This window comes from Acanthaster planci, linkage group LG20 (genome assembly GCF_054643075.1).
Source record: "Acanthaster planci isolate LZ-2023a linkage group LG20, COTS_SCS, whole genome shotgun sequence".
Lineage (NCBI taxonomy): Eukaryota > Metazoa > Echinodermata > Asteroidea > Valvatida > Acanthasteridae > Acanthaster > Acanthaster planci.
Window position 1 is genome coordinate 8,334,281 of NC_141796.1, and position 14,219 is coordinate 8,348,499.

The window sequence follows — 14,219 nt, forward strand, 5'->3', positions numbered from 1 at the left end:
TGTAGTACATGTAATACTACTCGATCACACTTATTGCTCGATACTGCGGTTACTCTATATGCCCGAGTTACTATAGCAACCACTCCTTCGTGAACTCTCTGAACTACCACAGAACTCAGTGTACGTGCAGCCTGCACGTCTAGTGACCATGGCGAAGAAGTACAAAAAATCGCGGCGGCTGAACGCTTCGGCTGCGGGAGATGACCTTGACCTATCCCTCGAGTCAGTCACCCTGGCCGACCACACGGACCAGCTGGAAACTCTCAGGCAGCGACTTGACCAAATCCTCCATTGTCAATGACTTTAATAAACTCAATTCAGCGTTGGAAAGCCGATTCGCAGAAAGGCGAACTCAGAACGCATGGCTCACTCTACTTGAAGCCAAGAAACTGTCCCCAAAAGACAATCTGACTGAATATGTGGCGGACATCCGCCGCCTTGTCATGCGAGGATACCCTACAGCCGATGCTGGCACAAGAGAGAGTATTGCCCTACGACATTTCTTAAAGGGGCTCCCCGATTGTAGAAGTGTGACTCTCAAAATACATGGGACAGAGACTGTCAGTTTTATACTCCACTCTCTCTTAAATTAATTTATTCCTTAATTATTTACACAGGCATAAAAAAAACAAACAACTTGTCAAATTATCGCTTGCGTAATTAATTCTCAACTCCTTTTACTTGATGTACCATGTTGTTGCTCCAAAGGAACAAAAAACAAAACCAAAGGAAAGAAATCAGTTACTATCCTCACTTGGATGTATATTTACTCACTTCAAAATTTATAAAGAACCAATTAGGCTTCACAAATGAAAATAATCTTCAGACTTCTTTAAACAGACTGGTAAATCGCAAATTTAAAAAGTCTTAATATGTTTCCACTACATCATGGATACATCCCTTCACTGAATCAACGGTGTAACTCCAGCTCCCGAAATACTCTGACTGCAGCCACAACCTCGGATTTCCCAGTTCTGTATTCAGGAATCAGCGGGGTTTCCGTCATCTGGAATTGTGGCTTTTAAGCAGGGGTAGCACGGGTAGCAAGGGTATTACGAGGGAATCAATCCCTGTCCAATGACCATCTATATTTAAAGAAATAACCCAAACATACAAGTATTCCATCCTCATTTTAAAAGAAGAGGACAAATTGCTAACTGCAATTTTAACTTTGGCTACATCACACTGGTGAATTCTTTAACTTCATTAAGAGTATCTTTACATGTCACATTACTCAGAGGTTATTGTAACACTAAAAGTATAACTGCATCTTAATCAAATCAACAAATGAATCATACAACATTGTCTTCTATATTAAATAAGAAATCAACACTTACGAGTTTCTTCAGTGGAAGATACTTGTAACTCTCAGTTGAGTTCTGCTCCTTTGCTGGCCCTGACAACAACCCTCAACAGACAAGGTATCCTCAGTCCAGTTTTGACCAAGGCTGAAATGCTGAACAGACACCTGATGTTGTGTCTGATAGGCAAAAGCTGCCTCAAGATTTTGCCTTATGGCCAACAAGAACAACTTCTAGGAGCAACGAAATCTTGTGCTATCACAGCGGAATCAGTTGGCAATCTGATCACACACTGACTCTTACTTTCCACCTCACTTTTACTACCTACTTCATTCTAGCATTCTCAGACTAACTTTGAATAATAAAGGTACGGCTTTCTACCAGAGCTACATCAACTCATCTAACTAAAAGAAACAGACCAAGAAACAGGTTATCTTCCATTCTGGTTTATTGTTCACAGTCCTAGAAAACACAATTAGTTAGTAACGAGGGGTGAGAAAAGCTCTCTCCCCCAGAGTCTACTACTGACTATACTCAATACCTGCCTAATTATGAAAGGAGCCAAGATAACTACACAAAAGAGTCTACACGATAGGACTCCAACTGGAGGGATGAATTCAGTGGGGAAAGTTAAAGAAGAAAACTCATGGCCTAGTCAACGTAACTTAGGGGGCAGGAATAGTAAAGACAGGCTATTTGTCTACAAGGGGGATGTAAAAAGACTTTGAAAAAATAATAAAACACAAATCATCTGACAATTCACTCCTTTCCCTTTGAGAAAATGCATCACATTTTCTGACACTTACGGACTGATACAAAGTTTTACATGGCACGACTCAGGTAGTCCGCTCCCAAGTTTTCCGATCCCTTGATTGCTACAATGTGAATCGAATATGGCTGCAAAGACAGTGCCCATCTCATTATTCGGGAATTAACAACTTTAGCTTTTTGCATGTATGCCAAGGGTTGATGGTCGGTCTCAACATCGAAGGGTTGACCATATAAATACTGTTGGAATTTCTGAACCCCCCAAACCAGTGCGAGACATTCTTTTTCAATCGTTGAGTAGTTGCATTCACGGGGTAATAATTTTCGACTGGCATACGCAATGGGGAATTTGTGATCGTCATACTCTTGAAGCAATATGGCCCCTATGCATTTCTCGGATGCATCTGTACGAACAATGAACGGTTTGTCAAGGTTGGGAAGATGTAATATAGGTGGCGATACAAGAGTGTTTTTTAACGCATCGAATGCAAGTTGCTGACTCGGTCCCCAAATGATTTTGTTGGGTTCGTTGTTTTTGGTTTTATCCGTTAGAGGAGCTGCAATCGCTGCATAATTCGGTATGAATTTTCTGTAATAGCCCAATAGTCCCAAGAAAGCGCGGAGTTCCTTCTTCGTTTTCGGTGCTGGCGCATTTTTTATTTTTTCCAATTTGTCTGACTGCGGTGCAAGTTTGCCCTGTCCTATAATATGACCTAGAAATTCAATTTTCTGTTCTCCGATGAAACACTTACTGGGTCTAGCTGTGAGGGCAGAATGTCGCAGTCTCTTGAGAAGTTGAGTTAGGATGTTCATGTGTTCTTCCCAAGATTGGGTGTGAATCAGTATGTCATCTATGTAGTTGTCTACATGGTCCAGGTTTCCTAACAGAGTTCGCATGATACGAGTGAATGTTGCCGGTGCATTAATTAATCCAAACGGCATTACTCTGAATTGATACAAACCCACTGGAGTAATGAATGCTGTTTTGGGTTTGGTATCAGGATGCATAGGAATTTGCCAATAGCCTTTGCTTAGATCTATCTTTGTGAAGTAATATTCTTTCACAAGCTTGGCAAATATCTGGTCTGGATTTGGAATAGGCTCCGCATCAAATATGGTGAGTTTGTTTAATTTCCGAAAGTCGATACAGAATCGGTTGCTGCCGTCTGGTTTTTTAACTATTACGATTGGTGACGCGTAGGGAGAATCGGACTTCTCAATGATATTCATTTTGAGCATGCTTTGAACTTCACTTTTGATCGTTTCAGTCAATGAGTACGGAGTCGGATATGGCTTACAATGAACTGGTTCCTCAGATCGCAGTTTAATGTCATGGACACGAAGATTGGTTGTATTTGGAATATCAGTCATGACATCGTTAAATTTTCCTAACAACTGTTTGACATCCGCGATTTGGTTTTCCGATAATTCCATGCTTATGTGAACATCATCTATGGTTTCTTTGGACGTTGGCGGAGGTACCAAAAGGAGATTGTTTCCTAGGCCAAGTTGGGTAGTTGTTTCACATGTTTCACTCTCGATTACGGAGACTGTTGCGCACTCAAATGCATTTCTGGTTTCAGTGTCTTGAAACGAGTGAACTGGGATTGGTGAGGAAGGTGTGTCAGGTACTCGCTCAATATACAGCTTGAGTAGATTTGCATGGAAAATCTTTGCTTTACCATTCAAGTCAATTCGATAGTCAAATGGGCTCACTTTCTCAAGAACTTGAAAAGGGCCCTTCCACTGAAGGAGAAGTTTGCTCTTCTCTGTTGGAAGAAGCAGCAAGACGCGATTACCTGGTTTGAAGGTTCGCGCACGAGCTTTTCTGTCATAGAATCGTTTCTGTTGTTCGCTCGATTTAGCAAGCTCTTCCTGAGCTAGCTTACAAGTGTCCTCAATGCGATTTCTCAAATCAAGGATATATTCAAATGTTGTACGCGTCTCATTTTCAACAATGTCACCAGTCCATAATTCTTTTAGAATGGCCATAGGACCACGAACGTTGCGTCCATACAAGAGTTCAAATGGAGCAAATCCAGTGCTTGACTGAGGAGTTTCCCGATATGCAAAAAGTAATGGACCAATATAACGATCCCAATCACGCGGTTTTTCTGCACAAAGTCGCTTGAGCATTTGTTTCAAGGTTCCGTTAAACCGTTCTACTAGACCGTTACAGGCGGGATGGTATGGAGTCGTAGTAAGTTGCCTCATTGAGAGGAGTCTGCTTATTTCTCGCATTAATTCCGATGTGAATTGTGTGCCTTGGTCAGTGAGAATTTCTTTCGGGATACCTACACGTGAAAATATGTCAACCATGGCTTCTGCTACACGAGTAGTTTCGATACTTCGTAGAGGCACAGCTTCCGGATATCTAGTTGCGTAATCAACCAGTGTTAAAATATAACGATTGCCATTTTCAGAGACTGGTGCTATTGGTCCAACAATATCAATTGCTACACGTTGAAATGGTGTACCTATGAGCGGCATCGAGCCAAGAGGAATTTTACTCACTCTACCCTTGGGTGTTGTTTGTTGGCATAGGTCGCATGACCGGCAAAATCTAACTACGTCAGCTTGGACTCCGGGCCAATAGAAATTGCTGAGTACCTTTTCAGTAGTTTTCTGTGATCCCTGGTGACCTCCTAGAATGGATTCGTGAGCTATTCGCATTACATGATCACGAAATTTCTCGGGAACGACAAGCTGTACAGTTTCCTGACCAAAGTCAACCTTGGGTGATTTAAATTCTCTGTACAGGATGCCACTTTTGACAAAGAAGTGCGATGTTGCACCAGACTTTGTTTGCTTGGGACTTTTATCTGATGCATGATCAAATACTCGCTTAAGAGATGGGTCTCTTTTCTGTTCCTCTCTGATTTGATTTGGATCAATCTCAGGCGGCACTTCAGGTACTTTTAGTTTTTTCAGGGGTTTTTCTTTGAGTTTAGCCTGTGATCTGGTAATCACAGCAATCACGTTTTCTGAACCATGGCTGTCTACTGGAACCTCAGTTCGTTGTAGGGAACTCTTACTTGAATGACCTCCAATATTCCAGTCCAGTAGTGGATTACCTGGTTCTCTAGCACCTTTGATATTACCAATGATCAGTTCATAGACAGGATTAGTCATACACAACACTTCTGTTTGTCCTATGAAGTAGGGTGTATCTAGCTCAATGGTTGCTATCTGAGCCTCCCTAACTGTACCATCTACAAGAACACACTGCTTTACCTGACCTGTAAATTGTTCATTCCTGACTAAGTCTCTTCGCACCACAACTCTACTGCACCCACTATCACGCAACACCTTTACAAGACTTCCATTGACTCTGCCTTGAACGACGGGCATGCAATCAGGGTTTTTGTCTTTGCACGCAGCGCTCATTATCGGCAATGAATGACCACACGAAAGCATCATAAAACCGTCTTTCACACATTTGTGATTAATACAGTTGTGATGGGGTGTCATCATGCAAGCGACGGTTTCGGGTTTTTGTCGTGTGCCTTCCGACGTGGCAGGGTCTCTTAGTTTGTCAGTTTTACTTGACGTATCGTCTAAATTCTCAGTAGGCACAAAACCGGTTAAAGCTGATGCAATGACATTTGCAATTTTGGTTGCAGACGCGTTTTTAGCATGGCAGTCACGAGCAATGTGACCCGGTTTATGACAGAAGAAGCAAGTCCTATCCGAACTTCGGGCATGATCACGTGGCGTATGTGGATTTACTTGGTTCCTTTGAAAGTTCGCGCTATATGTTTTCTCTCGAGGATTTGCTTGGGAGGATGTTTTCATTGGCAAGCTTTTTCGCGTCAGTGACTGGGTACCAAATCCTCCATGAGCTTCGCAATATCGTTCAGCCAATTTTGCCATTTCAGCAACACTTTTGGGAGTTCTCTCTTTCAAGAATACCGCCAAGTTTTGATCGACACTGTTCAAGAACTGTTCGCGGAGCAACAGATCTTTCAAAGAGTCGTATGTTTTTTCACATTTCTCAAGTTCGATCCATCGCGTTAGCCAATTGTCGATCCTAGCCGCAAATTGTTGTGCACTCTCGTCGCGTTCAGGTTTTGCACCTCGGAACTTTTGCTTGAAGCCTTGCGCGGTCAAATGAAATCGCTTAAGTAGCGCATCTTTGAGGCTTGAGTATTTATTGGCCTCTTCGGGTGCTAAGCGCGAGTAGTGGGGGGGGACTGTTTGGTACACTTTTTATAGTACACTTTTTATAGTACACTTTTTATAGTACACTTTTTATAGTACACGTTTTATAGTACACGTTTTATAGTACACTTTTTATAGTACACGTTTTATAGTACAGTTTTTATAGTACACTGTGTAGAGTACAATAATGATAGTACACTTTTTTAGGGTACACGTTGACCCAAAATCTTAAAATGTTCCCCAATAGACCCATGGCCCGGTCGGGAAGTCCGGACGTAAACAAAGGGATTATAATCCTTACACAACAGTCCGTGGGTCGACTGCTCCGCAAGCAATTATCGGATTGGGAGTACTAATCCTAACAAACCGTGGGTGTTTGGTTTCGGACAATAGGCGGTTCGTGGCGCCGGTGCTAAAAGTCTGTTTGTGTATTTTTTTAAATGGATACACGCCAATAATGAAAGCGATAATGAAAACACTTCTCTTACAATCGTCGCCATGGCTGGTTGTTTCGCGGATTTTATAATTCTAGAACAAAAATGTTGGGTTTAATGGGATGAGCGTCATGAAAGGGGTGATATGACCAAAGATGAGGGTAGGGGGAAGAAGTGAATGCGTCGCGGGGAGACATGTTACGACCCGTCCGTGGGGTAAACACGAAAAAATATGAAATTCGGGGTCGAGAGAAAACGTTTAAAGCAATGATGTTGACGTCGTCGTTCAAATGAATATTTGATTCGAAAGGTAGCAGATCGAGAGATCAATATGGAGAGCGAAATCCCAAACTGTCGGCCTACCCGATTAATGGTTTTGGCCTCCGAAGTAACGGAGCGACAGCTCGCTGAACTGGCGGGTAATCTCGTCAGAGAACAGGAGGGAACGAAACCGTGGGAAGAACTTTTGATGTCTCTCGGTCTTTCCAGCGCCGATTTATTTAGGCATAAAGAAGAAAACAGATTTAATTTGTGGGGGCAATGTTTTTACGCCTTGGTGCAGTGGAAACGGCGTTATTATAAAGAAGCCACGATCGAAAGACTTCTCGCGGAGTGTCAACGATGTAATATTTCGATTGGAGCCTACGATTTTTTATACCCGGAGTAAAGTTTTAAGGGAGTAAAACCGAATCTATGTGATTTATGTTTAGAAACTGACGTCATGCAACGTCATATCAATAAAAAAAAAAGGGATGAGTCATCCTCTCAAGAAATGACGTCACGAGATATTACAGCCAGTTGCGCAATATCTCATTCAGGAAAATGAAATAAAAGCGAGTGGAACAACGCGAAAGTGATATTTTCTGGAAGACGTTCAATCGCGAAAGATGACCGGTCCTCAAACACAAGCCCCTTGGTCCCCCCAATGCAACGCATTGCCGTCGTGTAGACCCACGCATAGTTGGGATATGGCCGGCAGCCTTAATACGGTCTCTGAATTTCGTCAAGAAATGGAACAGGCCCCAATGGCTCAAGTGCCTTTGGAAGAGGGATCGAGGAAAAGAGCGTTGCTTGAACAAAGAATGACCGCGCCACTAAAGACCCCGAAAGTATTAGAGCCAACGGATTTACCGTCTAGCGCCAGATTTAAATTGACGGAGGGACGCCACGTTGTAATTGAAAAGTTTCGTGAGTTGCCTTACGTAAAAATTAGGGATTATCACCAAGTCAAAAAGAAGGGCTTTCCATTGGTCTCCGGTCGAGGGATTAATCTTACCGTGACGGAGTGGGAGTGCCTTAAGACAATGATTCCCGAAATTGACGCGGCCATCGAGAAAATTCGATCGTAAGTTGGCGGGAAATTTCCTTGCTACGAACAAAGAAGAGAAAATGGATAAAAGGGGGGCAGAGCTGGCCCTCCAGATTCATCTTGCTTCAACGCCACCATCAGCACCACCAGTACCGTCAGCACCATCAGCACCACCAACGCCATCAGCTTCAACAGCATCACCTCTCTGCTTTCTCAGCACAAATTTTTGTTAAACATCATGGCACAGAAATTTTTTGGACCCGACTTCAACGCCGAGGAGGAGTGGGCGAAACTGGAGGCCCCCGTGGCTGACGAGGACCCTATTTGGGGGCAGGTTGTTCCTCCGCCCGCACCTCACGCATCACCCGTGTATCCTCCCAGTTGGGAAATGGGTAAGTTACGTTCGTTATCGATGCCACACTCTCGTACGACCGTTTGTCATAAACCTCGCGGTTACCTCCGTTCCTTCCAGTTTCTTATGGCTTTATTTCTTATCACACACAGATACGGAACACGTCGATCTGGTCGGAGTACAGGAGGCAGAAGTCATCGACCTGACCTCGCCCGATGACGGTAAGTTTCGGCGTTCGATGTACATGTGCGTGTATTTTGTCGTCTCTGTCTCTGTAATGCCAGCGATGTTTTAATACAACAGATTTGTATCATTTGGTTTTCTTCATTTCTTATCACACGCAGATATGGAATATGTCGAATTAATCGGTGTACAGGAGGCGGAAGTCATCGACTTGACCATGTCCGACGACGGTAAGTTTCTTTTTATGTACACGTGCGTGTATTTTGATGTCTTTGTTACTGTAATGCCAGCGATGTTTTAATACAATCAGATTTGTATTTGTATTTCATACGCAGACGACGACGTGTTTTTGCCGGCAAGCCCGGCACCCGCTCCACCCAGCCCGACACCCGCTCCACTCAGCCCGGCACTCGCTCCACCCAGCCCGGCACTCGCTCCACCCAGCCCGGCACCCGCTCCACCCAGCCCGGTACCCGCTCCACCCAGCCCGGCACCCGCTCCACCCAGCCCGGCACCCGCTCCACTCAGCCCGGCACCCGCTCCACCCAGCCCCGCACCCGCACCTCAGGATCCACCCGCTCCCGACGCTGACAGTATCTATACGGAGGTGATCATCCTCATGTTCGCTCACGTGGCGAGATGCATTAACGTGATGTTTAGGGACTTCGTCCAACGTAAATGTGAGGGGTGTGACATTGATCACCCCTCACAGACGCAACATATGTGTATAATGGAGACCAAAGAGTCATTACTTGATATGTTTTTATTGGATTTGTTGAAGGAACTCTGTGACAACAGGCTTGAGGAGTGTATTGATACATGGGTATACGAAGTGCAACAAAATCAGGAATTATCTTTACACTACGCGCATTTGGACATGGCGATTCTTGACCTTTCCATATTTTTATGTTTTGAGTTACAACAGCGACAAAAATTAGAAGTACTAAAAGAATTCATTTTACACGATTAGGGTTCTTCAGGGCTGTTTTCCACAGAGTTCCTCCTTTTTAACTTCATTTTTTCTTTGTTTTTTTCAAATCACCCAATGTATAGGTAAAATTCAAATGTAATTGTATAATGTTTGAGTTTAAGTGATTTTGTATGGTAATAAATTGGTTGTGGATGTACTTTGAAATTCTTGACCCTTTTGCGTTGTTGTATAAGTGTTTGTATATGTAGGGTTTAATGCTGAAACTTAAATAAATAGAAAAAAATAGACAAATAAATTCTGATTAATAATAAAGATACATCAAGGAAATAGATAAATAAGTTATTTATATTTAAAAATAAAATAAAAATGAGGAAAATATGTTGGAATAAATTAAAACAGGGGGTAATCACTTCACCGAGGGTATTAAAGGGGGTTAAAATATATTCAGCGGTTATTTTAAACTTTGACTGCGACGAGGCAGGATCATGGAAAACTACCTAAAGTCCCTCTATTACGACATAGGTCGCGAAAGCGGTCTGAGCAGCGTAAACAGGTTGTATCGCGCCACCAAGCAAGATGGAAAGTACAAGGTTACGCGAAAGCAAATTCGAGACTTTCTTCGAGAACAGGACGCTTACACGCTCCATAAACCCGCCAGAAAAAGATATCCCAGAAATAGAATGATGGCCGTGGGTCGGGATGAAATCCACCAGTTAGATCTGGTAGATGTATCTAATTTATCCAAATACAATACAGGCTATAGATACTTGCTGACTTGGATCGACGTGTTTTCCAAATACGCCTGGGTTATTCCGTTAAAAAATAAATCGAGCAAGGCGCTGGTGAATGCTTTCAAGACCAAGGTCAGATCTAGCGGTAGACCTCCCGTGATGATTCACACGGATAAAGGCAGTGAATTTACTAACCGTCCGTTCCAAGACATGCTTAAAACGGAAGGGATACATTTCTATACGACCAACAGCGAGGTCAAAGCCTCCGTCGTGGAGAGATTCAACCGCACGCTCAAGTCTCGCATGTGGCGGTACTTTACGTGGAAAAACACGTTGAAATACATCGACGTCTTGGGGCCACTGGTGAAGGCCTACAACCATTCGCATCACAGAACCATTGGAATGAAGCCCGCGGAAGTCACCGGCGCGAATGAAAGCGTTGTTTGGAAACGTCTGTAGCGCCGCCCAAGCCACCCTCTAAATTTAGGTTTAAAGTGGGAGATAAGGTTCGAGTCAGTAAACGGCGGCTGACCTTTGAAAAGTCCTACCTCCCATCCTGGTCCGAGGAGATATTTACAATAGCCAAACGCAGTGGGCGGCAAACAAGACCCGTGTACGCATTAAAAGATTATAACGGTGAAGCTATTCGCGGTTCGTTTTACGAGGAAGAATTGCAAAAGGTGCGAAAAACCGATGATCTGTACCGAGTGGAGAAAGTGATTCGGAAGCGCAGGAGAAAGGGAAAGACCGAGTTTTTCGTTAAATGGTTGGGGTATCCTTCGTCGTTCAACAGTTGGGTGACGGACCTGCAGTCGTAAGGACGCAACCATGGCCTCGTCTTCCACGCAATTTTACGTCACGCTGCCCAGTAATTCATCCATGACATTGTACCCGAACAATACCCTGTCCAGTTACACCACGCACCTGGTCAAACCAATTCATCTGACCGGACACTGGGAGGTTGCCTTGACCGAGATCCATTATCCTTTCACGTGGTACAATATAACGGAAGACAACAATTCGTTCACGTACAGCGAACGCGGCCGAGTGCAAACGCACGCGAGAATATCGCACGGCTTTTACACTTCCGTGCAGGAAATCATAGATGCCATCAACGGCGAAATGAGAGACGCGGCTAAACGCAATATCATCATCACCTTGGACAGGTACACGGGGAGAGTAAAGATAGAAGTCCGAGAGGGGGCGTACATTTATTTTGACGATTATTTGTATCGCATGTTGGGGTTAAAATACAAGAAAGTGAGCGAAAACCTGGAAGGGCATTTACCCGTGGATGTGAATGGAGGATTCTACGGTATGTACGTGTACTGCAACATTGCCGAAAACCAACTGGTGGGAGACGTTAGCGCGCCCTTACTGAGAATCGTCCCCGTGCAAAAGTCTGGTGTGACTCAGGGTGATGTCATCGCTCACACCTTCAGCGCGCCCCATTACGTGCCCGTCAAACGAAAACACTTTGAGACGATTCAGGTGGATATAAGGACCGACACGGGAGAGAAAGTGCCATTCCAACGCGGGAAACTCACCATTACGCTTCATTTTCGCAAAAGCCGTCCCTCTTTGTTTTGAGCCGTCATGGTGGACTACGTGAAATATTACAAAAATCAGGCGGGGGGCGGGGATTATTATTTCAGAGGTGCCCCCATTCAGAAGGGATACGGACTGGGCAATATTTTAGGAGGACTGTTCAGATCCGCTTTACCGATGATCAAACAAGGCGCCAAAATGATAGGCAAGGAGGCCTTGAAGACCGGGGTAGGAATCGTCGCCGATACCCTCGACGGACAGAATGTCAAGACGGCCGCGAAGAAACGGGTGAAACAGGCTGGAAAGAAGATGACGTCACGGGTCATGCAGCGACTCTCCGAGCAATCCGCCTCCCAGGAGAAAGGTTTAAAAAGGAAAGCACCCGGCGCGTCGGGCAGAAAGGCTCGGAGCAAGCGACCGAAGAGGACCCCCGACATTTTTGATTAACAAGGGTGTACACCACTATGGCATTCATCAGTAAACATTCGTGCGAATGCACAAAGTCCGAACTGGATCTGTTTTCCGTCCCGCCCACTCAGACTTCCATTTTGAAAGGGCAATGGGTACAGTACAACCCACTGACCAATATCGTGGACTCGGACTCTATAGAATTTAACATCACCGGTTCCACCGAGCACTACCTGGATTTGGCGCACACCCTGATCAACGTCAAAGTTAAAGTGGTCAATGAAAATGGCGCCGACCTGGGCGAGGGTGTTCCCGTCGCTCCCGTCAATCTGCTGCTTCACTCCCTGTTCTCCGAAGTGGATGTCACGCTCAACGACAAACTCGTTTCGTCTTCCTCCAACACGTACCCGTACCGAGCCCTGCTGGAAACCCTGCTCACTTACGGACCACCGGCCAAGGCATCGCAGCTGACAGCCGCCCTGTTTTACAAAGATACGGCGGGAAAAATGGACTCGGACGATCCAACCGCGGAAGAAAATTTCAACGAGGGATTAAAGCGGAGATACAAACTGTCGAAGGAGAGCCGTATTATCGATATGTTGGGACCGATTCACGGAGACATATTTTTTCAAGATAGGTTTTTACTGAACGGCGTCAACCTGAAGCTCAAGTTTCATCGCAGCAAAAACAGTTTCTGTTTAATGGCGGCTTTACCGGACACTCACTACAAAGTAAAGATAATGGAAGCTTCTCTGTACGTGAGAAAGGTGGTCGTCAGTCCCACCTTGGCTCTAGCGCACGCCAAAACCATACAGAGTGCTACGGCCAAATACCCGCTGCGCAGAGTGGAGGTCAAAACGTTTTCTATTCCGCTAGGAAATCAATCTTTTACCCGCGAAAATCTGTTTCTGGGGCAGATCCCCCGGCGCGTGGTGATTGGCATGGTGGATAACGCGGCCTTCAACGGCGACTATCATAAAAACCCCTACAACTTTAAACATTACGGTCTAAATTACCTGGGGCTGTACGTGGATAACGAACAGACGCCGTGGCGACCTCTTCAACCCAAGTTTTCCGGCAAAGACGAAGCGTACATGATGTCCTATCAGACTTTGTATTCCGGTATAAATACCCTGTTTGGAGACAAGGGCAATCAGATCAACAGGGAAGATTACGAGTCGGGATACTCCCTCTTTGCTTTTGATCTGTCTCCGGACTTGTCGAGCGGGTCTCATTTCAACCTGGTCAAGCGTAGTAACATGCGTCTGGAGTTGAAATTTGCCGAGGCCCTGACAACGACCGTCAACGTGGTGGTGTACAGTGAATTCGAGAGCATCCTGGAAGTGGACGAGAGCCGCAATATTCTGATCGATTACGCCAACTAAGCGATGGACAGCGTACAACTTTTAAGAGTGCTCAAGGGGGACAGCGTGACCCGCCGTGACGTCATTGGTGTATTCCCGTCGGATAAGTTACCGTCCGTGACCAAATACCCCAGCGCCCTCATCGTGAACGCTGACGAGAGTGATCGACCGGGCACCCACTGGCTGGCGATGTACTTTACTCAGGACGGTCGAGCGGAATTTTTTTACTCTTACGGGCTTCCACCAGACACCTACGGGCAGCATGTTCAATCTTTTTTACGGAAGAACAGTTTGCAGTTTATACGCAACACAGCTCGCTTGCAATCTTTCACCACGACAGTTTGCGGTCAGCACTGCCTATTTTACCTGTTGCACCGTTGTAGGGACATCTCCATGAGAGCTATTGTGGCCGTGTTTACGGATGACTGCCTCGTCAATGACGTGATGGTGCAGGATTTTATCGAAGAGAGATACAATGTCGATGTACCCGTGTTAGACTTAGATTTTATGTGTCGTCAAATTTGTGTGAAGAAAAATTGAATCCAAAACTTGAAATCTTTTCAATGTCTTAATAATAATGTCGAGTAGTTAAGTTACAAATTCTGAGTAAAGAAAATTGAAAAATTGAAAACTGTTCAATGTCTCACGTAGTTTAGTTTTAGTTAATACTTCATAATGTTTAAATAATGTCGCGTAGTTTAGTGTTTGTTAATTTTAGCGAGTCAATGG

The 14,219-nt window shown here is 44.7% G+C and overlaps 2 protein-coding genes across 2 annotated transcripts; both read left to right on the forward strand.

The window, feature by feature from the left end:
- Positions 1-1,621: 1,621 nt before the first annotated feature.
- LOC147795888 (uncharacterized) lies at positions 1,622-9,643 on the forward strand. The gene is made up of 4 exons (XM_087130536.1): positions 1,622-8,365; positions 8,478-8,546; positions 8,670-8,738; positions 8,844-9,643. Exons 1-4 carry the CDS (start codon positions 8,212-8,214, stop codon positions 9,476-9,478), a joined length of 927 nt encoding a protein of 308 aa, XP_086986662.1. The 5' UTR covers positions 1,622-8,211; the 3' UTR covers positions 9,479-9,643.
- A 2,539-nt stretch (positions 9,644-12,182) lies between these two features.
- LOC147795889 (uncharacterized protein F54H12.2-like) lies at positions 12,183-13,511 on the forward strand. Its single transcript, XM_087130846.1, has one exon. The coding sequence runs from the start codon at positions 12,183-12,185 to the stop codon at positions 13,509-13,511; it is 1,329 nt and encodes a 442-aa protein (XP_086986972.1).
- The last annotated feature ends 708 nt before the right edge of the window (positions 13,512-14,219 follow it).

Bases quoted from the DNA above. Each gene is read 5' to 3' on its own strand.
- LOC147795888 (XM_087130536.1), top strand. From the start codon at position 8,212: ATGGCACAGAAATTTTTTGGACCCGACTTCAACGCCGAGGAGGAGTGG. The intron at 8,366-8,477 runs GTAAGTTACGTT...TATCACACACAG, and splicing joins TCCTCCCAGTTGGGAAATGG to ATACGGAACACGTCGATCTG. The intron at 8,547-8,669 runs GTAAGTTTCGGC...TATCACACGCAG, and splicing joins CCTGACCTCGCCCGATGACG to ATATGGAATATGTCGAATTA.
- LOC147795889 (XM_087130846.1), top strand. From the start codon at position 12,183: ATGGCATTCATCAGTAAACATTCGTGCGAATGCACAAAGTCCGAACTG.